The 27,588-nt window shown below is 41.0% G+C and overlaps 1 protein-coding gene across 1 annotated transcript in view; it reads left to right on the forward strand.

Annotated features, from left to right (window-relative positions):
* The window catches only part of EIF2B3 (eukaryotic translation initiation factor 2B subunit gamma), a 98,758-nt gene that overhangs the window by 55,282 nt on the left and 15,888 nt on the right, over positions 1 to 27,588 (forward strand). Inside the window, exons 6-9 of the mRNA XM_039555935.1 lie at positions 13,128 to 13,258; positions 13,904 to 14,097; positions 18,018 to 18,095; positions 18,803 to 18,951. Coding sequence (XP_039411869.1) covers positions 13,128 to 13,258; positions 13,904 to 14,097; positions 18,018 to 18,095; positions 18,803 to 18,951 — 552 coding nt within the window. The remainder of the gene's footprint in view (positions 1 to 13,127; positions 13,259 to 13,903; positions 14,098 to 18,017; positions 18,096 to 18,802; positions 18,952 to 27,588) is intronic.

A 27,588-nucleotide genomic window follows, 5' to 3' on the forward strand; every position in this document is an offset into this window, starting at 1 on the left:
ATACTAACTTCGTAAATTGTAGCACTTGCCAGTTAGTAAGTGCTGCAGCTGAGACTCCCTGTGCAACTTTTTACTTTTGTATTTCCCACATATTATGGTACGGCCTCAGTTATGTGACTTTGTACCTCCTTTTGGGTTTTTTTCCCCTCTGTGGCCATTGCTTCATTTATTACCTGAGATGTTTGCTGAAGGAGATACTGTTCAGTGTTGTACATAACTTCTGTAGTTCAGGTGAAGGCCACCAGCCTCATTCTCTGTTTAAACCTTGTTCTGAAACCAAGGTAAATACTTTCCTTTTGGAAAGGTAAAGGAAAATACATTCCTCTTGGCGCTCATCACTGATACTGTAATGCCCATTAACTGTCTTTTCAGCACCTCTACTAGTGAAGCAGTGGTTTTTCCCCTTCTGAAAGTGGGAAACCAGGGTACACAAGAGCTCAGGTTTGAAGCATCTTTGTCTTAAGTATGCCATTTTTCAATTCTTAACGTTTTACAGAGAGCTTATAATGTTGAAAAAATCGTTTCCATTGATGATAGCTGTTGCAGGGTGATAATCAATGGCAACCTGCAGAAATTAGATTTATGCTCTGCATTCACCAGCATCCATAAAATCCTCTGACAGAAGGGAATTACCAAAAAAAAAAAAAAATTTAAAAATCAGTTCTTCAGGCATCAGTCGTTTGCCTTACATCTTAGCAGTTCTTTTCTCCTCTTGCAGCTCTCTGCCTTGTACGTTTAACACACATGTTCTAACAAATGAGGCAGTCATTCTTCTGCCTCATTACACAACAGTGATTCATCCCCAGGGCATAGTCCATCTTTGCATTGGGTGAAGAAGAGATTGACACTGGGAGAGGAAAAGTAGTCCTGTTCTTAAGGGTTGTATCATAATGCCCAAACTGTTACCATGATATTCTTTAAGTGTGTGTATATATATTTATGTATGTGACACTTCTAGAATTAATTAGTGAGTCTACTGTGACTCTTGCTAATGGAGTAGCTGTTATCAACATAGATTTATCACCTTTCAGGTCAGCCACCAGAAGGATATGGGATGCTCTAAACTTTAAAGAATATCCACCTCAGCATTTATAACCTTGGAGCATATACTCTGTTTCTCTGTGGAGCAATGCTCAAGCACTTCTATTACCTTGCAGAAAAGAGAGAGTGGAGCATGCCCAAGGTAGAAGGACTTCTACCTTTTAGAAGTAAAAAAACCCAAAACAAACACTCTTCCAAGCATGTGCAAATAGTGTTTTTTTCAGACTTAGCCTGATGTAGTATGGGCACTTTTCCTGTTTACAAATGTAATGCCCAGACGAAAAGACAACCCTGTGCTGTGCCAAATTCCAAGCATGGAAGTGCAAGAGTTTTTCAGAGCAGATGAAATATTTTTAACATGGTCAAAACAAAGGGGTTTTTCCATAATTTTGTTCTTGGAAGTAGCTGAGACATTTTTGATGACGCTATCCAAAAAATAATCAGCTTCAGGGAAACACCTGGCATGTGTAATTTCAGCCAAAGCAGTTACACTTTGGCAGAGTTTACAAACAGATGAAGACAGAAACTTACAATAGGAAATTCTGGGCAATTTTCTTAAGGCACCCTAGTTGCACCACCTCTGAATGTTGGTCATCTCAGATTTGATAGAGGCAGATGCCACCGTGTATTTGCTTAGATGTTCTCTGTTCTCCACCAGTGTCGCATGCACTTTCTGGCATAAGATCTTCAGACTTCATTTCAAAAGACTGTGTAGGCATATGTGAAACAAAATTCCTCTTACACATTAGGACATTTCACATACTTTTAGGGTGTCCTTTCCCCTTTTTTTCTCCACCCCTCTTCCTCCTAAAAGCCAGGTAAAATTTTATTGTGTTTAGTAATGTGTTTTGCAAATCACCGTTTTGTCCAGAATCTAGCCCTTCTGAAGTTTGGGGTGTAGAAAAAGCCACAGTTTCCCTGGTAGAGTCGCCTGGGAAGTGGGCAGCTCTTCCTACGGCCAGAAGGATCATGTGTGGTACTGGAAAGGCAAGAACGATAAACAGCAGCACTGTGGTCACTTCAAAAGGTCTGAGTTAGCAATTCACAGTGCCTTATCCTGGGAATGCTGAGTGCTAACATCTTGCCTGCCGCCAGGGAAATCCACTTTCCCGGGGGAGCCCTCCCCTCAGGGTGCACCCCGTGAGAGTTGGAGCTGTAGCTAAGAAAACAAATCTGCTTTCTGCAGTTCTTCCAGCACTGGAGAGCTGCCTGCCAGAATTTGCCAGTAGAAACTCTTTTCTGAACTGAGAAAATTTGCAGTAAACTTTGTAGCCAAAGTCAGTATGATTTGTTTACAATGTTAAACACTGGGGTTTGGGTTGGTTTTTTGGGTTTTTTTTAACTGCTGAAATAAATAAGAGCAAATTGTGTGAGGTCATAGTGCTCTGTCTTTCCAAACTGCTTCAGCTGCAATCCCGGAGCACACTTCTTTGCTCAGTTCCCTTCTGCTGTGTCCAGAGAGCCTCTGCTGGGCCAGCACCAAGTGGGGAGAGGAAGGTTTGCTGTCTCAGTGCTGTGTTGGGAGATCTGTGGCCATGAAAAGAGCTGCAGCAGAGCTACCCTTCTCCCCCTCAATAAAGGGCAGGGTAGTGTGAGATCTTTGGAAACTGGAGGTGCGAGTGACTGGCTCTGGAGCTCCTGCTTGGATGGCTGTGTGCTATGCTGTACACAAAGGCCCCTGCAGGTTTATATTAAGGTGCTGCCCAGACTAAACCAGTGCATTTTTTCTTTTTCCCCTCTAAATGCCTTTTTATCATTCAGGCTGTCACCTGTGTTTCCTGGCAAGGGCTGCTGGCTGGGGGAGGTCTGGCAGAGCTGAACACCCAGCTTTGGTGGTCTTTGTGTGGCTGCCTGAAAGATGGCTTAAAACAGAACCTGCTCTGTGAATACCTGCGAGTTAACATGTGTCAGCCGTGTGGCTGGAAGGTTTCTCCTTTGCTGTAAAGAGAGATTTTATAATGAATACTTTCCTTGTGATTAAAACGGATAAATAAACAAATAGCTCTTACAGGAAGTATACTGTGTGAAGACAGGGCAAATAGATTGTAGCTTTCCAAACAAGGAAGAGAAAAAGGGGGAGGAAAAAAAACCCACAATCAACCCAGCCCAAGTTCCTCCTTAGTGCATTTAATCTATTACAATGTGAAATGGCAATTCATCTTTCCCATTTCCTTTCCTTGTCAAACATATCCAGCTGTTGGAACCTTCCCTGCTCCCTACTCGAAATGCCAGGATTTGAAATTTGTTGATGTCCCACTCCTCCAGGGTATCATTACTGTTATCATCTTTCCATGGTATCAATCAACCTTACTCGTGAAACCTCAGGGGAAAAAGCCCTAATGGTCCAAACTAGATTTAAACACATTATGATTTTCAGCAAATGCCTTCTGTAAGAAATACAATTCCTTTTCCTGTTGGCAGACTATCTGGGAGTAGGCATGTCTTTAGATGTGCTAAATTGGAGCTGATCAACTTCATGAATAACTGCAAACCTTTCTGTGAGACCATCATACTCCATAGTGGCCACGTGCCTGAGATCCCAAAGTGTGCTTGGTCACAGCACAGTATTCTGTGCATCCAGGCTGCTCCTAGTGCAAATTTTTTCTAAGGTAAATGTTAAAATGTGTTAATTTTGTTCTCTAACTATGATTTACAGCATCATATGATGACCCTCTGGATTCTGTAAAAAAAGTTAATTTAGGGAGGTCATAAAAAACGTCATTCAGTTATAGAATCATAGAAATATTTAGACTGGGGCGGGATGTCTAGCAGAATCTAGTCCAACCTCCTGCTCAAGTAAGTCTAACTTTTATGTTTCTCGGGGGGTTTTTTGCAGTTGAGTTTTGAAAATCTCTAAGGATGGAAACTGGGCCTTGTCCCAGGACTGCACCACTCACTGAAAAGTTGTTTTCTTTATGTCCCAACTGGAATTTCCCTTGTTGCAACTTGCATCTGTTGCCTCTTGCCCTCTCACTGTGCACCTCTTGGAAAAGTCTGGCTGTCTTCTATATCACTTCACTTGTGGTAGTGGAAAAGTGTCATCAGATTCCCTCAAAGCCTTCTCTTCTCAAGGCTGAACAAACCCAGCTCCCCCAGCTTTTCCTCCTGTGTCATGTGCTCTTGGCCCTCTTGGTGGCCTCAGCTGGGCTTGCTCTGATCTGATAATAAACATTAAAAATTGTTAACTATTTTTTTCCACTGTTTGATGCAGTTTCAGTTTCCTTGGGTAACCTTCAGCCAAGTTGACTTTTGTCTTCACACAAGATGTGAATTTGGAGCCAAGAAGAAATTTGTTTATCCATCTTTGTGTGCTTTTTTCCCCCCTTTATTGTTTTTTCTTAAATCATTGCCACTTGGACAGTATCACCCTAAGCATTCTTTTATCAATGCAGTGCATTTTCTGTACTCAGCACTACTTGCATGTAAGATAATCGTTTGGGTGAAGTTATTATCTTGCCTTGTTGAACATCTCACTGTGAGGATACAATCCTTATACTATGATATCATATCTATGTCTCTTGCAGTGGAAAACAGAATACCCTTGTATTCTCCATTCAGATGATCTGAATGTACAATTTTCAAGATAATGGTTTCCTTTCTACCCCTCTCTGTTTTGCTTCTAAATCGCTCTTCGTCCACAACACCTCAGTCACTGACACATCATTCTGAAATTCTGTGTCCCCTTTTACTGACAGGTTGAATTTTGGGTAAACAGAGAAAAGAATTATTATTTTCCTAGTATTTCACATTTTCTTAAAGGTGTTTTTATTCTAGGTGTCAGCTCAGTGTTAAATTTCATTGTGCCTTAGCCAGGCAAGTGAAACATGAACAATAATATGTCTGTAACACTGTTGCTGACTTTATTATTGCATTGAATTATTGTGATGGGAGACTTTTAAATTCCTGCATATAGATAGGACAATAAATGCTACCAGTGATGATAGGGCACACATGCATGAATAGAGTAGCTAAGTGTCTTCATTAAGTTAGTGAACCATCATTCAGTCAGTAATGGTACTCTGACTTCCATTCTGAATGTGATAAGGAGCCTAGAGCATGAGGTAAGGGTTGATCTTAGAACAATCTTGAACCAAAGAGGAGCAACTGTGAATTTCTTTACTTAAAGTGAAAAAACTAAAAAAAGGGGGAGTATAACATTTTAAATAGTCTATGGGAAATGCTGAATGCTGTCTTGTTAAGCTACTGGTTTTGAAGAAGTCGAAGAGGTGAATAGAGAGAAGGAGTGATATTTCCCCTAAATCAAAGATCCAGAGATGAAATGTAGCTCATGCAGCATTTTACACTGAACTTTTATGGATTAATACCATCTGGAAAGAACATTATAAATAAAAGCTGTCTCATGAAAAAGAGATGGGATTCATTGGCCAAAAAACTTTCAAAGTTCTTCAAGAAAGGATAAAGTGAAGACAAAAAAAAGTTTAGCCTTATCACAGACATAAGATCATCTTGCGAACACCATGGTAAAAAGAACAGAGTTGTCCTACAGGGAGGGGTGGAGCAAGGATTAGCAATCAGTATAGAGGATAGGAATTAACTAAGGTAGAATGGTTGCTGGGGAGAAGGGTGTAGAAATGGTACTTGTATAGGTGAAAGCAGGATTGAATTACACACCAGAGCTTCCAGTTTATCTTCCAGACTTCTAAGAGAAATTAGTCAAACTGAGGTTACGTCCATTTGATTGCAGACCACCAAACACAGTATCTGCATGGAGAAACAGCAAAGTCATGTGGGCATCTCCAGTGCCTGTAATGCAATACCAGTGGAGCGGGGTGGAAGAGGTTGCCCACGTGAAGCTACGGCCATGCCTCTATTTTCTGACACTCACATGTTTTATAAGACAAGTCTGAAGTGTTTAAATCTATTTTATCTAAATATATAATTACGCACCTAAAGTTTACATAATTCTTCAGTTTCTGGATACATGTCAGCCTTATCAAATGCATCACATATGTGTGTTTGTTTAGGCAAATTGTCAGAATTCCTCTGTTTCTTTTTCAGAAAAGGAGCCTAATTTCAAAGGCACTTAGAAAAATGTTGGTAACTCAGACACAGATGGCTGCAAAAGCGGAGGTGGGAGAGAAAGGGGAAAGATGAGTTCTGGCAAGGAACCACATTTGTTGCAGGTGCGCTTGTTTTAGAAGAATGGGATGCTGTCTGGGAGTGAATGAGATCCATTCCTCAGCAGCATGTACAACCTGCCAAACACCCTGGGTGGCCTCCGATGGCCTCAGAGACTTTTGGTCAGAAAGAAGTTCTAAAAATGTCTAAACTTGCTGGCATTCCCATGCAAAAGCTGCATTAGTCAGGAGCTGTGGGGTGTTCCTGGCTGTTTGGCAAGTGGGCAGAGTTAAGGTTACTTAGATGACCTGAGCTGAGTGTGCACATGCTTTCAAAGGATTTGAGTATGTAATTGAGGAGTTTTAATTTCTGTGGTCAATTTTTCAGAAAGCTGCCTTGTTTCCCAAAGGGCTTTTTGGCAGAAGTGGAAGTTAGATCCCTGCTCCTTTAACTGCATCCAGACTTGGTGGAACTTGAGAACAGCTTTTTATGTGGTTTGCATCCATACCATCCCTTTCATACTTTGATCTGGTTCCTCTCCGTGTTATAGTGTCTGTGACTGTCACTTGCGTGTCTTCTGCTTTCCCTCCATCATCTGGAATGGGGGGTTTTGGTGGTGATTCTGCAGTTTTGGGAAGTTATTCATAAACGTGAGCCTGCAAAGCAAAGCTGTGCAGCATTACTGGCTTGCTGTGTAATGGATTTTGAATGAGTCATGCACGTTCTTGTGAGCGTTGGGAGTATGTTGCTGTCAGGCTTGAAGGTTTTAGTTAGAAAACAGTATGGAAAGACAAATGAAGCACAAATGCAGTCATGTGGAATTACCTTGTAGTAGAATATTTCTCAAAGTTTCCTTGTCTTCTCCCTAGGCTTTTAACTTCAAAAATAAGAGACACTGACAATTAATTAATATGAAGTTGTGGCAGGGTGTGAGAAATATATTTACTCTTTTTGTGGTCCAGATTTTGAGAGTAGAACAGGAGAAATAGAACATAGCAAGATTTAACAGATGTTCAATGCTGTGTGATGGGTGCTTCAGGTTATTGAATTAGGCACAATTAATTGCCTGATAGTTTATTGGCTTGCCTGGTTACTTTGGAGTTTTCCTTTATTATAATTGGTCTTGGGTACACCAGACAAAGGCAAAAGGATTATTGCAAGATGTAAGGGCAGAATTAGCCTTCTGCAGAGATGTGGCACACCCTAGAGATTTATCACTTGATTTTTTTTTTTCCTTTTGTATGCAGTCCTTCTCTGCTTTCTCCGCATTCTTAGCATGTCTCAGAAATTCCAGCATTTTTAGTAATGAATCAGTGAGAAGAAGGGGAAAAGTCCTGTAATTGCTTTTTCCATTGTGCTTGTTAAAACGGCGTTGTGGGAAATGGACCCAAACACTGTCTTTTAAGTGGTGTTGAGTCTGAGGCAGGTGGTATTAACTCAGGACTGCATTAACTCTTTTCAAATCTCTTTCCTGTTTCCTTGAGGAAACATGCCTGGTGTATATATGTGGCATGGGCTGTTTGCCTGCCTCTTGCATTGACATTTTAATTTGGTCCATGATATAAATATCATTTCCCTAATCCCCCTTGCCCTGACCCTGTTTTGTCTTTTCTTCAAAGTGAGTTGACTTTTTTTTCTTGAAGGAGGGGGGAGGAGGTGGGAATGGTGGCTGGCTGCTCTAGTTTGGAGCATTAAATGCTCAGGGAAAAAAATCTCAGAGTAACTGTTGTTTCTTTCTTTGTATTCACATGGAAATTTTTAATCTCCATCAAAGGATCAGGAGAAAATAACGTTGAGATTCAACAAGAGAGCTCCCAGCTTACATGGAATTTTTAAATGTTATTTGGCTTTATCCTTTAAACGATGAGAACCATGAACTATGTACCTACAGGGTTCAGAATTAACTTTTCTCTTTCTTCCAACACACCCTCTTTTTTATTCTTCTTCTTCCCTCCCTTTTTCTTACATCTTTATTGTTCTGCATAAACATGCAACTCCTTTCTGGCCAAAACTCTAAGTTGCCTTAGGATTTGTTTAGTTGTATTTATGTATACATTTCTAACATTAATTATGAGCCCCAGTCTGAAATACAGCCTCATGTTCTTTTGATGTGATCTGAAGAATCTCTGTTGAAGGCCATGGAGCTAAGATCAGAACCCAAGTCCGTGTATGCTTGCATAGCTGTATAAGAGCTAACATTTGCCTGTTTAAAAAAAAAAAAAGATACAAATAGGTATAAAAGGACTAATGATCTGCTTGTTTGTAGTGAGGAATCACAAACACTATCTGCACCTGTAGATTTAACTGATTGTGCTGACAGTGATAGCAAGGGAAACCCTCTGCAACTACCCAAGGAGGGTGGGTAACAGCAGATTTCACAGGTGGGTGCTGACAGCAACAGTAGATTTCATGGTTCATCACAGATTAATAAAACAGGGAGGATATTAAAATGCTAATACTCATTAATACTATTTTATGGTGTTTAACATGAAACATGGAAAATGAAAATGAATGACAGCCGGTAAATGGAACTGACAGTTGTGTTCAGGGTGTCCGAAGCTGGTGAGAATTAGCTGCAGGAAGCAAAAGCTGTGGATGCTCCTATTCCTGCTGTGGATAAAGCCAAACAGCACCTACAGTTATGTAGACTTGTGCAAGGTCACCTAAACTTAGATTCAAATAGACTCTTCTATTACTGTAGAATACTTTATGAGATTCTTTTCCTTACCATCGTTGGTCAGAGCCATTATTTTCCATGTCCTATGGCAGACAGAGTCTCCAGCAATACATGTATCTAAGAGCAGAAATCCCAGCCCATTAAAGCATAATTGTGAAATCCTTTTTTGTCTTTTTTTAAGGGGTCAGTATTAGTTTTTATCCCCCAAAACTCTTCTTGTGTTTCAGTTGGCCACATTGTTCTTCATTTCTTGCTGAAGTTTCAATAATCTTCATCCCAGAGGCAGTTGCATTTCAGCAACAAGTAAAAGTTGGCCCTCTGTGGGCCATAATGTAATGTAATATAATATAACATACATAGATACAAACTTAGTTCTGCCATGTTGTAGGCTGGTTTAAGTTTATTTATGGTTAAAAGTCTCTGAAAACCTCTGCATAGCTGTGTGTAAATATGAAGCTTTTTGACCTAGGGTGTTTTCACCTAATGTTCTTTCACAAGTAAAACTTTTTAATTTAGCATGAACCTTATCTGTGCCTTTACTGAGATGCAAAAATCCCAGAAATACTGGGAATATATAAAGTGCACAGGGACCAGGGATATAGGGGTTCTAAAGACGTCGTTATTTCTTGCTGGTAATAACAGTACTTGGTAAAATAACAGTTGTCGGACCAAGTAGACATTTTTGCACCTTAATGTTTCAGGTTTAAAATAAAATTAACCTTGAATATTCTAGGTTTATAATACCTGGGTCTGAGTCTGCAATCTGCATGGCTGACTGCGAGTGGCTGATGTGTGCTCTAAGCTTTTAGGTACATTTAATACTGAATTTTCCAGGAGGTTCTTTTGCTTTTAAAATATTTCATCTTCACTTGAATTCCCAGTTTTTTTCTTGCACTTGCACCATGAATTTCAACTGCCCAATTGTCTTCGTTTCCCCCACTTATGCACCATCTCTTGCTTGCTACATGCCCTGTAGTTGTGACCTGCTGCGTGAATGGCAGATTCCATGCCAGAGATACTACTTCTTTTTGCATGCTTAAAATGTGATCAGTATCAACCCCTTTCAAAATTGCTGCCAACTCTTGTTCTCAGGATACTGGAGCCACATAAGGTACTTCAGGGACTAGTGTGTCCCCCTCTCTTCATTTACAAGCAGACATCTAACAACACTCTCCATCTTTGGTGGTTTCCTTGAAAACCTGCTACTTTCTGTTGAGGTGAAAACAGATAGAACTTCAAATATCAAAGTTTAGGAAAGGAAAAGTTATGAAAAAGGGCCTGTCACTTGGGCTAGATTTTATGAAAACATATTTATTTTGGCAAATGTATCTCAAAGGCAGGTTCATGTTTATGCTCCTCACCGTCTGGAGTTTGCTGTGAGGTGTCAAGAGCATGCTTACTCCACATTGGCTTAGAATTGGATTTCTGCCAAAATTCTGTGTGCCCTCCTCTCCTTCCTCTCACCCCTTCACTTTCTTTCTCCTGGTTGTAGCAGATTTTTCCTTCTGTCGATCTCAGTGCATATTTCATTTTCACTTCTCAGCACTGACAGAAACAACGAGCTTTAGAAACCAGGGGGCTCCAAGTTTTAAAACGTGAAGAGAATAAAAAAGAGATGCTTTCTTCAGCTTACAGGGTTTTACACTTATTTCTTCTTAATATAGGCATGTGAAGTTCGGGATTTGATTGTAAGGATTTTAAACACACTAGACCAGAAACCTTTCGGTTTGTCTTCTTCTGTATCTAGGTTACAGGCCAGTTGGTTCTTCCAAACTCCTGCTAATTTTTCTCTCTCTCTTGATGAAGGGTCTTCAGTCCCTCTGCATCTCTTTTGATTTAAATTCCTTTCCTAGTTCCAGCCAGATGTTTGGTTTCCCCCGCTGTTGACAGTCAGATAATAGTCTCATGCTATCAGTTCGTATATCTACATTTGCAAGATCTGTTGCAAAAAAATTCCCAAATCTTTCTCACAGAGGGCCTTACTGTGTATTTTTACTACTTTCCAAAGGCAAATTCCTTTAATGTCACATATAAATTGCTTCAACAGCAAGCAGAGGCAAACCTTCCTGGTTTTCCTTTTCCAGTAAGAAGGGTGTGTTTCTGAGCCACATCTTATGGATGACCCAGAGACTTGCTCCACCTTTGGCAAAGGAATGTGGCTAGCACTTCAGAGAATAGCAGGAAAGCTTCAGGAGTTTGGCCAAGAAAGATTAAACCATCAAAAACCAGGCAAAAATGCAAAACTTTGTCTTTTCCCCTTTCCACTGCTTTCATTTCCTACCGTGTTGTGTTGTCCTCTGCATCAGACTATTTAAGACTGCCAAATACTTGGGTATTTTATAGGTAATATATCTTATAAATGCCATAGCCAGCCTCTGAGGGAAACAGAGGATTGTCGGTTTTGGATGAAGTATAAAACCCAAGCAGGAAATCATTGCTGAATGGCACAGCTGCAGGCAAACACTGTGAGCTAGTAAACTGCCCATCTGCACAGCCACACGTGTGTGGGAGCGCGGGGCCGGCGCGGCCGCAGCAGAGCGCGCCTGTAAGTGGTTAGCAGGCAGAAATTCGGTGATTAAAGAATGAAGTGTTTTGCTTTGTTAGTTCCTGAAATACAGCTATCTGAAGGTGATTATAATCTTATTTTTAAGCAGGAGGAGAGACTAAAGACTAAGCTTTTCCTCGTCCGTAATAAAACATAAAAGCAAAATTTCAGAGGTGGACTGGGGTTGGTCATCCCACTGCAGGTCAGAGGATGTGACACAACTTGCACTGAGGACTGAAGGAAAAGTTTGTCAGGAAAAAGAAACACACTGTATTTGTTCATAGGACTGAACTGGCAATCACATCTGAATCTTCCTTTCAAAGCTAGAGACATGAAAGACTGTTTCAGTCCTTAAGTCTGCCTCACTATCTTTGACCTGAACAGGGGTCTGGGTGGGCTTTGAGCTGGTCTTAAAGTTTGAACTGTGTAAGATCCCCCTTTGCTAGAGATTTTGCCAACCAAAATAATTTTCACTGTACTCATTCTAGTACTTGCCTTTTGTAATTTAATCTATTAGTTAGTTCCTAGATTTGCTGTCTTCCATTCTAAACAACTCCTCTTTCTTTGTGGGTTATTATTTGTTGAGTTCCTCTAGCCAAGCTCACTGTGTTAGTTCTCCCAATCCTTCCTCTGAAGTTTAGCACTTCCTCTTACACATGCCAACTTTGAGTTCATTTTCCGCATGATTTTCCTAAGCACTACTTTAAATAATCCACAATTCAGTAACTAAATGGAGATTGTTAAAATAATGAAACAACAACAATAAAGCTCTTTTAAGACTGCACTCCAACTGTAAAAACTGTTGATTTGAGGTTTTTTGCCAAATACTTTATTGAAAAATAAAATTATCTTCTCATAGTCAAAATTAAATTAGCTGGGTTATAATCCCATTGTACAATAGACTTCCTACATTGGTATTTGTCTTTCGGGAGAGTTTTTTGTTGATTCATTGCAATGTATAAATCAGTGCAAGAGTAAAGATAATCTAGTGACTGGGGCCCTTGTTTAAGGCATAGGTGGCTTGGGATAAAACCCCTCATGATTTCTCCACCTCCTAGTATTGGGGTATCAGAATGGATATAACAAAAGTTGAAATCTGTAAACAGGGAAGATGGGTGTATTGCCAGCTGAAGCCTCTGGAAGCTTTCTGTTCACTTACGTGTTTTGCATAGGAGCCTCTAAAGAGCATGAAAGTCTTGGGGCCCAAACTGGTTAAAATGTGCTCATTTCTCTTGGTTAAAGGACTGAGTCTAAAATATTCTGATGTTTCACGTGAGCAGGAATATCACTGTATGCATCATAAATATTTTAATTGAAGGATCTGGTATTTCATATATCCTTCAGCATTTCCATATTTTTATCACAAAGAAAAGGAGCTGCTTTGGTTTTCTCTCTATAGGCACTTAATTCTCTCTTTTCCTGTCAATTGATGCAATTTTTTAAGCCACATAAAGGGATTTCAGTTTTTGTCATTACAGTGTTGGTACTTTCTGCATTCCATCTGCACACAAGTATGAATTCTAGGATGATGACATTAAATTATAGGCACCTCTGTTAAAATATAGGGAATACAGTTCTGAAAATGAAGCTTCTTCCTCATTTTGAATCTTTCTTTATATTTTAATGCATTAAGGAAGCAGGTGACTAGTGGACATTGTCTTAATGTCTTCCCATTTTGATTCATCCTCATGAAGTGTGCAAAGTGTCTGCTAATGTTATGCAAAGAAAATGAAGACATGTAAGTTCTAGCATTCACAGACTTCATGTGTGCGCCTCCTTCCCCAGGACAATCACATCTCTCCGGAGTGAACTGATTCCACATCTGGTTAGGAAACAGTTTTCTTCTCCTGCATCATTGCAGCAAGGACTAGACAACAAAGAAGAGGACCAAAAGAAAGAAGAGCAAGCATCCCTAGGTCAGTACAATATCAAAAACTTGGGTTTATGCAAGTTTTAAAGTCCATATGCTACAGCTGAGCTATTGAGTAGACTACAGAACTAGCCTGAAACACTATTTTAGAGATTCAGCTTCTTTTTACTCCTGATAGCAAAGATTCTGGTAGGTTTATTTTTCAAACAGTATTGTGTACTATATAAATTTTTTTGTCTTCCCTTATTTTGGTGTAAACCATAAGCAAATCAGCTAGAGGGTCTGTATTTTTTTTTTCTGGGAAAAAAGATTCATTTTTGAAAATGTAGTTTTAGGAGGGAGTTCCTAAAATTGCATAGGACAACAGGCTAAGCTAAGCCTTAAACACCCTGCACTGGGAACTGGACAGGATCTCAGATCCTGGAATTTATTTTTAGCATTTCCGCTGTCTCCTTGTGTGACCTTGGGCAAAACATTGCATCTGTCCTGATTCCTTGATTCACACCTGCAGAATAAAAATAAGCACTTACTCACTACATGTGATAAAATCTGGTAATGACTGCCGAGTATCTAGCCATGGAGATGAGGTGAGGCAAAGATTTCCCTTCACCAACAGTATTTTAATAGTATTCCTCTTCAGAAAGTATTTCATTAAATCCTGTCTAACTTCATGCGTGTGTGTGTTCTCCAGACATTTATAGTTTCATAAAGGAAGATAATAGCTTGCTGAAACCTGCTCCAGATAACTCTTGTTGGAATGATCATAGAGGAGATATGAATGTAACTCTCCACGAAGGAAAAGTGCGCTGCTACGTCCATATCATGAAGGAGGGGCTGTGCTACCGAGTGAATACTCTTGGGCTGTACATTGAAGCCAACAGACAGGTGAGGAAAGTACAGAAGTGCCACCTGTAGTAGCTTATGGGACATTTCAGCCTGTGGGAGTGACTCCCTGTGATAGAGCTGAGGAGTATGTGGGAATTGAACCAGTGCCACGTTATCCAGGCACCCTACTGCTTGTTGGGTAGGGATGTGAGGCCAGGGAACAGTTCTGTTGCTGATTTACTATAGATTTGATTTAGGTAAGCAAACTCTCACCCTAAACACTCTTGTGTTTTTTCGGGAGGGGCAAGACCTGCAGCTAAAGAGCCAAGAAGTGTGGAAAATCAGAATGGAAGTAGCTTTGATAGCTCATTTAATCAATGTCCTCCATGTCCTAAAAGCAAGATCAGTTTCGACTGGACTCTTCCTAGCAGATGATTGTTTGTGATAATAACAAAGGTTGTTAACAATTTGCAGAAAGACTTAAACTACGCTTTCATTTAAATTGCCTAATGATTTCCATTATTAAAGAATTCTTTTATGAACAGGTTTCCCTACTGTGGTACTCCAAGTAAACACAGAGGTGAACTCTTGATCTGATGCAGAGTCTGTTGCAGCTTTCACTTTCACATGACTGAGAACTCATAAAATTAAAAAAATCACAGATGAGAATTAGGGAGATCCTGTACCACCTAACGAGCTAACTCTTAATATCTTTGTGGGGCAGGGATTTGGGTTTTTGGGGTTTTTTTACTACACTGGCTGATGCAATATACACGTTCTCACTTCACTCTGCTAGTGATGAGCTTCATTGCTATCAGGAATGGACAGTTTCCTCTAGTTTTGAAAGACCAGTAAGGAGTGCCGTAAGGAAAAACTCAAGATTTCTGGAAGTGGGGCTGGAAAGGTGATAAAGTTGTATTGAGAATTCTGGAAGTGGTCACTGCCTTGCCTTTGCTCTCAGACTGAGTTGATTTCTTTTTAATAACATTAATGGATTAATTCATGCAAACCAGAGTTGCAGAATGGCAGCATGAGTTTATGCATTGGAGCTCTTTCTCCTTGATGCTTGTAGAGGAACACAGAAATAAAGTGATTTGCTTAGGGAGATGAGGAAGAGAGGCAGCACTGCTTTTCAGCAGAAGGAGAAAACCTTCCCCAAAACCAGCAGGAACAAGTGTGCCCAAAGGGTTAAGGGAGAATACCACTTGCTAGGGGAAGTGTGCGTGCACGTTTGGCAGCAGCCACTTCAGTAAAAAGTTATTGAGTTAAGCCAGTCAGACTCCATGTGGGTTTTTTTGTGTTGGTTTTTGTTTTTGGTTGGGTTTTTTTTACCTAAATAGTCTACATTTTGGTTAGTTCAGGAAATATGTTTGCTCCTGGGTGGTACAAAGAATTAGTGTTTTGAAGTCACGTTGGGGCTTTCAACATTGGAAAGGATTTTCTTTGAATTTTGAACTTTTTCAGGATGGTAAAATTTCTAAGGAAACTATGTGGAGGTAAAACATAAAATGGAGCTTAATGAGGAGTTGTGAGAAAGTAGTTCCTTTTTTCAGTGCCACTGCATTTTGTTTCTCTTTCTAATCCTCATAAAAGATGCACATTTAATTTGATCTGGGTGGGCGGTTACCTGTTTTGTTGGTCTCTAAGGAAGATTTTGGGTGTTTAGTTTGCTCTTATCTTGGCCTTCACAGACCAGATTCTGATCCCCTTGCTGCAAAGGTGGGACCTATAACTTTGAGGTCCCAAAGGACAGACTTGCACAGCAGTAGCAGTCCAGTCCAGTAGCTGCGGGAAGGAATGGCATCCTAACCCGTTGCCCTTCTGGTGAGGAAACACTTTGCTCACATCATTTCACTTCCAGCTGGGTTTCTGGATGCCTGCAGCCTGTGTGTGGGCAGGTGGGTTCAGGAGGGAGTTATCTTCAATAGCAGGAAATAGTTTCTTTGTAAGATGAATTAAATCCAAACACATCTTAAACCTTCCCTTGACCCAGGCACTCCCTCTGACTCCTGCCCCCAGTCTAACCTTTCTTTTCAGAGCAAAATGCTTGAGCTTGTAGCTTTCATGGGTTACCCCTCAGGCTGCACTAACACTGACTGATTCTAATAAGGGCTTTGCTCTGGCCAGTAAAATCCTTTATTTATTTCACTATACCACCTTTCCACTGAGGAGGGCAAGAGTCTTTTTCCACTTCTTTCCTGTCCTGCAGATCAACACTGGATAGTAGGAATCTTTCCAACCTATGCTGTAGGTATGCTTTGGTGTGTGTTCCTCTCTTGGATCCATGTGTCAGGTGACGTGTCAGGACAGCATCCCTTCACCCTGCCAGCATCATCCGGGTGGATTCACCTAGTTTGTGGTGTTCTAGTAAACTGGTGGTTTTCTGTAGTGCCTGCACCTTGGACTGAAGGATCTAATCTACTCTTGCTTTTTAAAAAATAAACAATTCTAGCGGGAAGGGCCAACTTCAAGATGTAAAGAGCTACAGATGTGAAAATGTCTACTGGTGACAATGGGCAAATTGAAATGATAGCTCAGAAATGTGAGCTCCTCTGATTCCAGCTTCTTCAGATCTGTAGGATTTGCTTTTTGAGGTTCACTCCTTAGCCATCAGCTCTTGTTATCCCAGCTTTCTAAGGAAGTCATTTTACACAGTTGTACTGTATAGCAGTTCCTTAATAGCAGCTTTGGAGATTGCTGGCAACATTCAGCCAAGTTTAACAGCAATAGAGATCTCAGAGATTAACTTTTCTAAGAGTTTTGTAAAAATAGATGCTTGGGTAGAGAAAAGGGAGACTTAATGAGTGCTGCTTCCTCCTTTGAGGCAAACTCAGTTGTACCATCACGGTGCTGTGACTCCAGTTGACCTCCCAGATGGATAGTCAGTGTCCATGTCCTGGCTGGCCAAGCAGTATGTGCAGAGCTCCACACCGGCCCCAGCACATACTGCCTCTCATTCAGCCATACAGTTTGCTGTGATACAGACCTCTTAGCCCTCATATATCTGCATCTCCTATGTTCCTTTGAAAGCCATCTCTGTCCTATCAAGAGACATCATACATTGCATCATCCCTGCCAGTAATTGTGCAGCACCGTGTCTGTGCAGTGTTGCAAGGCTCCCACCTCCCCTGCCATCCCCATCCGTGTTGTCATCACTTCTTCTGTGGTGTGACCTTGGCCTCAGCCTGACTCCAGGAGATGCAGGATGCCTCAGGCTGCTCTTTCACCCACAAAAGGAGGAATGATGGAGTGATATCCCATCCTCCTACAATGCTGGCTCCCTTTCCTTTCAGGAGCCAGTTCAGAATTGCTCTCTATGGATTTGGTCTTGGCTATTTCATGGCCTGTGTCTCTCTCTATTACCACCACTGCTCTGTCTGCTTATCCAACACCTGCCTTCTCCCTGTCAGGAGCCTTTTCTTGTGCAGCTTTCTACCATCTGGAATAGCCACTTGATCAACTTTAGTTTCTACTTAAACATCTGAAATACAGTTTTGTTGCCCATGCCTCAGAATACTACCTAGTGGAGTGGGCTGGACACAGTCATCTTTTTATGCAGTTTACTGGTTTATATTTGGTATTACTTGCTTCCCTCCCTTGCTTTACTAGACAGCGTAAAACACGCTGAGCTGCATTTGAAATGGCAGATGCTGGACATTGTGGTAACATACAGGATGTCACTGTGTTCAGCTGGAGCCAGCCTGCTTGCTGCTGCTGATCCACTGCTTCTCCACAGGTGGGAAGCTGAGTTGATGCAGTGCACTGTGGTAGCACTGTACCTGTCTCCTTTACAAAAGTGAAAGATGATAAATCACACATAGCTGGTGGACATTTGAAATGCAGTAACCCATTTCCCATAAGTTAAAATGTTTATGGCAAATGCAGCAGTGCAATGGAAACCAAAGCCATCTTTGAGCTGCTTATGTAACGTGTGGATACAGCACTATCATGTTAATTTGTGATGTGGGTTTTTCATTCAGGTTCCCAAGTTATTGCTTAATCTGGGTCTGGAAGAGCCACTGGTTCATGGGTCTGCACAGATCACTGATAGAGGCATGGTAAGTGTTCCCTTTTCCCATCTCTGCTCTTTCAGTAGTCTGCAAACACTTTGTTTCAAGAATTGCTTGCTAAAATTCAGTCCCATTGTTGGAAGTGAAGCCAAGTTCTGAAGTGTGGAATGATGGAATGTAGGTGATACAGCTCAGAGTCTTCTGTAGGCTCACCCACGGGTTCCTGCCTTTCAGTGTCTCTCTTCTATAGTGTTTGGTAAAAAGTCTATCATAGTCCCAAGTCAGACACTGCAGTCTCTTGTTCCATAATGGCAGTTCTTGGTAGTTGAGCAGTTTTCCTCCCAAAGGACACAAAACCCAGAAAGCATCAGAAGCTTTGCTTCTTGCTAGCACATTTTGGTTTAATACCAGCTTCAAGCCTCCCTTTGACAGGTCTCACTGGGCAAACCTGAGTGAAACCAGTGAGTACCAGCAGGCCTGTGCCTACCTTGCTTACCTTTCTGCATGAAGCCTACAGAGCCAGATCCACTAATGGAGTTTTACCAAGCTAATGGACCTTGGGAAGACTGTCTAACTATCTGCCTATGGGGTGGGCCCCAAATTTCCAGGTCTTTCCTCTGCCAAGGATCCCTCAGGGTAGAGCAGGGTAAACCTTATTGATAAGTGCTTGAGACACACTTTGGAAGAGGTGTAGGGAGAGCACATGTTGGAGAACTCCATGTACTTTTGCTAGTTTCTGTTCTTTTCTTCCCTAGGTTGGATCAGACAGTATGATTGGGTCATCCACACAAATTGGAGAGAAGACATCCATCAAACACTCCATCATCGGCAACATGTGTACCATAAAAGGCAAAGTTAAGATAACAAACTGTATCATCATGAATTCTGTTACAATTGAGGAAGGGTAGGTTACCTTTTTGTATCTTAGTTCTAGATAGATCCTGAGTCAGTAATTTTTGTCCTGTAAAGAATCCTGAGCCAGAAGAGGTGATGCCAGAGGCTGTGTTTCTAAAGACCAAATCGCAAATAAGTCTCTATAAGCAGTCCGGAAGTGCACAAGTGAAATAACCTAACAAGAGGGCTGCAGTCTTGGAACATAAATTTCTTCTTTTTACAGTAGATCCTGTCCTCTTCAGAATGTGTAAGTAAGTTAAGTCGATGTATGAATCTGTATGAGCTTGCGTGTCATTCTTCCAAGCTTTATTTTAGTGGCTGGATCAGTGAGTGATGCCTAAAATATTTGAGGCACAAAGCACATTTTAAAGCGGTACACTTGCCAGCTAGAAATGTTCTTCTCACATTTGAACATTACAGCTTCACCTAAAATGTCATTTTCTTTGGCCCTTTTTTGTCATCCTGCAGCCTTTACTTTACCATTGCCTATGCTGAGTAATAGAATAAATGAATAAACTTTTCAAAGAGAAAATCTGCCAGCTCCTAGAGGTTTCTCATGCACTAAAGACACTGACTAAATAGTTAGCCTTGAGCTGTACATTTCCAAATGTGGGAAAAGTGGCCTGTCTGTAATTGTTGATGTCTGCATGCCCCCATCTTTCCATACATGCTGGCTTCCTGTGGATGTCAGTGGAAAGGAAACTGCTGATTGAGTCTGTGCAGACCTGTATAAATTCTCTGCTCCTTCATGGCTTGAGGTTTGCTTAGGGCCTCAGGAAAAAGGCCAAACTCTTAAAAAATGCCAAGTTGGCTCTGAAAGTTGCATATCTGAAAAACGTAAAACCCCAGAGGATGTGGGGTCTATGGAGGATACTACTGTTACATAACTAAACTACAGGTAAGTATGGTACCTTACCACAAAGTGTTTGTCTTTAATAGAAATCCACAGTAATTTCAAGCACATCATAAATCAGAATTCCATTGAGTATAGAAAATAGCTGGTTTCCAGTTCGATCACAGATGGATCCAGTATGGCTGTATCACAAGCACTGCTGTCATAAAAAGTAGAGGAACCTCTCTCATTTGATCATGAGACCCTCTGTCATTTTGATTAATGAATTGATGCCACAGTCATAATGGTATTGTTTTACATATGAGGTCAGCAGCTCTACCATTAAATCACAGAGGCAGCTAAGTGTATAAATAGCACTGTTTTTATGAAGAGTCCCAAATCATCTTGTGATGGTCTGCATTGGCATTTAGTAGTATTCTAAATCCTAAATCAAGCCCAGAGCTGTTATGTTAAGCATTTCACAAAATTCCACAAGCATCGTAAAGTTGGTGATATGTTATTTTTAAGAGGGATAAACTGACTTTTGGGGTAATGTTTTTGGGAATTCTAGAAAACGATGTGATCCCTAGTCACTCTTGGTGAAAACAATATAGCCACCAAAGAGTGAAAAACCTCACAGTCCTAGGGGTTTACCCCCTTTACCCCCTTTTACCTGCTCTATGGTTACTGCACACTGATGCACTGGAGTTGAATTTGTAATTATTTCTCTCCAACTGGAATTAAGACTATAGACCCTGGATCTTTATTGCAAAGCATACTGTAATTAATATGGTGTAGATCTGCACAGATACAGAGCTGATAAAGTATTTCTTAATGCATCATAGTAAGTCTTAAGATTAGAGGGGTATGAAGTCATGCATACACAGGTAGTGAGAAACAGAAATATTCTAGCTGCTGAGTTTTGTTGAAAGAAGCCTTGCTTGTAGTGAAGGATTTCTGTGTATTTTTTTATGTATTTTGACTCTCTTTCATTACTTTGGTTAAATCTGATGGAATTTTTTTTAAATGCTAATTATTCTTACTCATGTTGATGGATCCATTTGCAACAGGTGGATAAATTATATGTGGTTTTGCTTTAAACTGCCCACAGTGGACAACTCCTTATAAACACCTCTTCCCCCAAGTGTCTCTAAAACAGCTCAGGCTTTATCTAATCACCAACTTCAGAAAATGTCTTCATCTTTAATTAGAAAGTCAGTATGTGTTGGCTGATATGAGTCAAAATGAGCGTAATAAAGTGCCTTGACAGATCTAATTCATTTTTTTTATTGCACAGCAGATGTCCTACAAGTAAGCCAGTTTTACCATCTAAGGTATTGTACATTAGAAACTTCTGAAATTGCATTGAGAAGTGGATAAAAACTGTGTCATTTAAAGAATATACATTTTAATGCTGACTCAAGCAGCTCAACCAGAGTAATAGTGTACTATAATAATGCCCAAGTCAAACATGAGTGGTAACTGAAGGAAGGCCATTCCCAGGAGTGTTCACTGCAGTAACACCAACTTGAAGCAGTAGGCTTTAGAGGACATTTATTATGCAAAAGACAAAGGTGTTTAGATAACTCAGAGAAGAAAGAAAGATCAGGTAAATCTTTTCTGAAAGTTGGGATACTGGGAACACCCAAATGCAAAAATTGCTCTTCTTTCTAAATTCATTTATCAAGAGTTACATGGCACTGCCTTGGTATTCCCCTTGCTTCTTCCATCATGTCTAGCTTCTCTGGGTTGAATCTTACTTTCTTTTTTTCTCCCCATCTCAGCTGCAAAAGTGATCAGCAGCTTCAGTTCACTATGTCAATATAGAAAAAGCAAAACAAAACGAACAACAATGCATAATAAAAAACAAACAAAATGCACCAAAAACCAAACGAAAAATGTTCATCTCTTGGTAGTTTTCCTATAATGTGATTTGAGGATCCTGTGCCGTAATTCCTGCAGTATCAAGATCCACAAATTATAACTCCAAACCAGAAAAAAGGTTTTGAATGGGCTCACCACATTTAGTACCAGCTTCTGAAGTGGATAAATTCTTGCTGTACAGGTGGGAACACCACAAGGTGCTTAGAACAAAACCAGGTATCTCTTGTTAGGCAGTGGTTGCCTCATTATTGGAGAAACAGAGGTCATGGCCTAGGTGACAATAACTTTCCCAACTGAATGGATCAAGGAACTGGGCTTAGTTTGGACAGTCCATTGCATGCTGTTTGCAAATTAGGATCTGTCCTCCAGGAATGGCTGGTGCATTTGATACTCTGGAGTACCAGAAGCTGGGATTTTTGTTTGTCCTGGTGTGTAGGGCTTCTGTTACATTATATATGTCTCCTGTGAAGTGATTTGAGTAGATATGAATCCCCCCTCAGAAGAGATTACAGGGGATTAAAGAAGTTAGTAACAGGGCAAAATAATTGGTAGTCCTTTCTTAATGTGTTTCCCACTGTGCAGCTAATTCTTCCATCAATGAGACAATAAAATAGCAAAGATTACATATGTGCTGAATGATGGACATACTTGACCAAGCTGGGAGGGATGTAATTTATACAACAGCACAAGTGCTGAGAGATGCTGACTGCCCAGGTGACAGGCTGCAGTGGCAGAATGGTTCTTTTTCCCTCTGGACGGCTCCCCAGAGCTCAGTGACAAATGACCGCACTGAGTTACATAGTTGGAGAAAAACTACTAATTGAGCTAAAATCATAGGTCACTTGAAAACTTTGTCTATCTGGATGTTCCTGCAGTAGCTGTGTGTGTCCTTAGTCTCTGTAGTGGCTTGGGACTTCCCCTTCTCTTTGTTCTGTTTGCATCAGGGGTGGAGCAGCACAACAGGGTCTCTGGATTGCTGCATCTTTGGTGCAGGAGTCCCCTCATTTATAGCTCTCTTGCAAAGGGGCAGCCTGTAACACCCACAGACTGACTGAAGCCCCTTGCCTAAGGGGATTGTTCCATTTGCAAGTGAAAAGTAATGCTTGGTAGATTTAACGCCCTGATAAGCAGGGCTGGCAAACTGGTCACAACAGATAAGGAGAAGGCTGAGGTGCTCAACCACTTTTTTTGCCTCATTCTTCACTGTCAGAGTCTCTCTTCCCACACCTCTCAGCTTTATGGACCATAATACGGGGACATATCAGAGGGCTGGAGCACTTCTTCTGTGAAGACTGAAAGAGTTGGGGCTGGTCAGAAGGGAAGGCTCCAGGGACACCTCATTGTGGCCTCTCAGAACTTGAAGGGGATTTATAAGATTGATGGTTGCAAACTTGTTATCCCAGCCTGCTGCAACAGGACAAGGGCTAACGGCTTTAAACTAAAAGAAGGTAGACTTAGATTAGATATAAGGAAGAAATTGTTTGCTATGAGGCTTTTGAGGCATTGGCACAAGTTGACCAGAGAAGTTGGGACTGCCTCATCCCTGGAAGTGTTCAAGCCCAGGCTGGCTGGGATGCTGATCAACCTGGTGTAGCTAAAGATGTCCCTGCTCATTTAAGGGGGCATGGACTACATAGCCTTTAAAGGTCCCTTCCAACCCAAATTACTTTATGGTTTTATAGTGTTGTTTCATTTGCTAGACTTAGGCACACTCAGCTGTTTTGAAATGAGACCTAGATATGGATGGATTAATTTGGTTTCAGGTTCCTGTTCTGGCTTTTGTTTTTGCAGTCACTGGTTGGTTTGTTGGTTTTTATCAAACACTGTCTTTATTTTTACCAGTCTTGTTGTTTTACTTAGTTTGCTAGCTTCTGGCAGCAGGAACATCTAATTGCTCTGGTCATACAGGACCTTGTGCTGAAGCGCTCTGAGCATTACAAATAATATTAACAGGAAAAATATGTTGAATCCTTTATTCCATCCCTGCAGATAAATATTTCGAAATCTCTTGTTTGTTAGTAAAACCATCCCAGTGTATACACTTACGGGAAGGAGCCTGGCCATTTTGTTATGTGCACATTATATCCTTTTTCCTTGGTCGTGGAAAATGAATATTTCCCTAGGAAAAATTCAGGGGAAGGGACTGTTTAGTAGGGAAAAAAATCTGGTCTTTGGACTACTTAGAGGTTAGTAGAGAAGGCAAGCATGAAAAGCTCAGATAAATACTGAGTCCACCATAAGCCATGCTTTGGAAAGGTCTTGTTGACGTGGTGGTAGTCAGTACCATAAGGACTCTGTGGTAGGTTTAGTCTGAAATGAAGTATTTTGCTGCTTTTCTTTTTTTGTGGAAATACAAGAAAGCATTCTGCTTCAAATGAGGTTTTTATGGAAATCATAAATAGGCTGCTGTGATTATCAGAGAGGGCAAACAGCCCAAAATTTCCATCTAGATTTCACCTCCGCAGCAAGAAAGTACCAGATCTTCACAGAGCAACCAAGGAAGCTGAACCTGTCTCACCTATAATTTTATCAGAAAACTGTATCCCAAACTGGGATTAGCAGTGGGAAAAGGAGAGAGTTCCTTCCAGAAAGGAGTTTGCAGCAGACAGTTGCCAGATAGCCTGATACAGTGGGCAGTTGATTCAGGAACTGTAAGTCTGGGATTGCAGGTGTCACTGAAGTTACTGAGTTTGTGCAGGGGCAGAAATCATTGAATAATAACCTCATATCTTTGTAAAGTTTACAGCATGTTGTTGGAACCACAGACAAACATACTACCCAGAAGAACTGCTGAAGTTCCCCTTGTGGCGCTCTGATAAGGTCATCTTTTGGAAAGGGAAGGGGTTAAAAAGACAGGCAGATACGTTTTGGGTCAGTCTGCACATGATGGCAGCAAATTGCAGAGTGTTGCAGCATCGGGAAACTTGGAATGCAAGGGAGGTGACACCAAAGGCTTCGAGTTACAAACTGCAGGGAGGTGATGTGAACGCTGGGAACAGAGGGAAAGTTAGAAGAGTCCCACTGGAAGATGTGGTAAACCTTGGGGAGTTCTGACTCCCTGGGCAGAAAGAATAGGCTAGATTAAAAATTAGTATGAAGGACTAAAGTACCCAGATATGTGGAGAAAGAACTGGCACCAAAAATGTTTTGTCAGCCAAAACTAGCATCGTCCTTCAGTCGTGTGAAGACAGTCAGTTATGCACTGGATTTTGTTAAAGGTGTTCGGGCTACCTGTGTGAAAGTAGATGGACAGATGCTGTGGTGCTGCTCTGTGAGGGGACTGGAGAGAGACCACGTGTGACTGGTTAAGGCTACTCTAGTTTACCACATGGCTTCAATTTATTGCTACTTTCTATGAGAAAATGTACAAAGGAGGAAAACAACAAGCAAGGCGAGCTGGATTGACTACTAACTGCAGATTGATTGTGAAGTTTATTGGTTGTTTCCTCAATAGTGCCAAATCAGCACCTGATGTAGAAACAGTCAGTGGCTTGAAGAAAGTTCTAATTAAAACCAGGGTGGAATTGAGTCTTTATAGGGGTTCAGTGCATAAGTAGTGTTTTTCCCCTTGGACAATGGCAGTACAAAGGAATGATCCTATTGCCAAGGCAACATATTTTACAGTACATAACCTCATGAAAAGGAATGAGGAGGCAAAGTTGTTTCCAGCACCATAGCTTGCAAAGCTGAAAATAAAGATCTACTTATGCTAAAATTCTCAAACATTTTGTATCTTGAACTGTTTTTTAAGATGGCTGTTGTCTCCTGGGCACTTTGTCTCATGCCACCAGTTGGCTCCCTGCCTCCCTAGAAAGAAGAATGAGTTTAGAATAGATATCACAGAAAGCACATGAAAAGTGAGAACTTCATTCAGAAAAAGCACATGCTCGGCTTAAATATATGGATAAAGTATATAATGGATATGGATAAAAATTAAATCCGTGAAGGAACCTGTGTACCGTAGTCCTTGCCCCTGTAAAAAGGGGTCTTGATTTCTCTTGAGTATGTAGCAATTCTGTCCTTTCTGTCACACCTCTTGGTTTTAAACTGTGAACATTTTTGGTCAGGAACCAAAATTTTCATTCTACTATTTAATTCACTGCACATGCTATGTAAGATACTGAATAGAGATAACCTCTGGCCAGCAGAGTTTGCTTTCAGGAAGATAAATTGAGGAGGAAAGTGCAAAGTAGGAAACTAGTAAGTAGGAAACGGTGGAGCTACTTGCGGAACTGGTTTTCAATTACTTACAACTGAAGTCAAATTCTACTGTATCTAATGTATTGAGGAAGTTTCTCATATAATACCTGTTATCTTGTGAGTGTCTGAAACATTATTACTAACAGCTCCTCAAAAAAATTTTTCTTCTGGCTAGCTTCCTGGTACATCAATCTGTCTTAAATAAATCACCTGTTCTTTAATCTCAGATGCAGATGTTTCCCTGATAGTGCAGGGAGCTCATCCCAGTTTTCCAAACATCTTGTACATCAAATGTTGAACTTAAAGCACAGATGAGCTCCGAAAAGTGGCATTTTAAAATATCTCCTCTCATTCTGCTGATCTGCTTCTTCAGGTGGACAGGGTTATGTCTGACTTCAGAGCTATAAATAAGCTTCTGCCTCCTGCTAACCACATGGGTCTAATCGAAGAGTATGGAGATTTTTCACAAGCAGCTGATTGCTGTTGATTTTGGTGGGAATCTGGGTGTGAATGTCTCTGATGCTCTTTAAAATCTTCCCCCATCTGGGTATGGAAACGGAAGAAATTACTACATTGTGCCTCTTAAGTTCCTAGGGAGACAAGAGTTTAACAAGTTCAGCTTGGATCTAAGAAGCCAGGTTCAGTTTGTGAGGGTAACATTTACAAAAGCCTTTTCCATGTCAACCTAGCTCCCATGATATGGAAACTGACTTAACCAATAATGTCTTATGAAGGACCACAGCTCTCAACCCAGAACTGTGCTTCAAAAACCCCAGAGAAAGTGTCCTTTTACTGTGTCTGTTACCTCGCTCAGTCTGACTGTGGGAGCTGGTGGGAAAGTGAAGCAAACCCAGAGGTGGTAGTGAACATATAATTTTCCTGCTTTGTTTCCTTCACATAGACACGAGTAGCTTTTCCTGGCCATCAGTGGAGTGTTTGTAAAATCATGTGGGACCTGGCCCTCCCACTCTGCAAAAGAGAATCCAGAGGGAGGTCAGCTTTCCTGTGTGTGGGGTTTCCTGGTGTAAACTCCTTGCAGCATACTTTTGCTGAAGTGTGCAACCCCGAGCTTGCGGCTACATAAAAGGCCACCAATTTGTTTGTTGCAAGATCAGCTGGATGTAACTGAAGTTTCAGAGGTGAGGCATGACCTTCCTGGCGACCTCCCCCCGCACCCTAAGTTTCACTGAATAAAACACATTAAGGTAGGTTTGAGGCAATCCTTTAAGGTCAGTTGAACTTTCACTGGAAAATACGAGTGCTGGCAAGTATATGCAATATGTAATGCAAAATGTTTAGGGTGTGGGGAAGAAGTGTAAAGGAGCCATACCACAGTGATGAGCTTGGCTAGTAAAGAGACATGAAACAAGTTCCTTAGTGAAAACACCCTCAGAGACGGGCGAAGAATTTAGAGAGGTTGGTAGAATGATTTTGTTACCCCCAAGGGGAAAAACAGGAGATCAAAGCCAAAATTCACTTACGAATGCTTGCTTTGAAATGTATCTATAAATTATAGCATGTACTGCTGGCATCTATTGTAGTCTTCGGTATTTACTTGAGTGTATAACGTGAGATTCACAGTGCCTGGAGTTGTTCTGTTGGTGTGTGAAAGCATCTTGGTGTAAGAATGTTATTGGTGTGTAAAGCATGTTGATGAAGGCAACATTTTAGGTTCCCACGTTCCCTAGTAGTGGTTTTGCCTTTCTCCTGTTTTTTCATGGTCTTTGTGCC

Source organism: Corvus cornix, chromosome 8 (assembly GCF_000738735.6).
Source record: "Corvus cornix cornix isolate S_Up_H32 chromosome 8, ASM73873v5, whole genome shotgun sequence".
Lineage (NCBI taxonomy): Eukaryota > Metazoa > Chordata > Aves > Passeriformes > Corvidae > Corvus > Corvus cornix.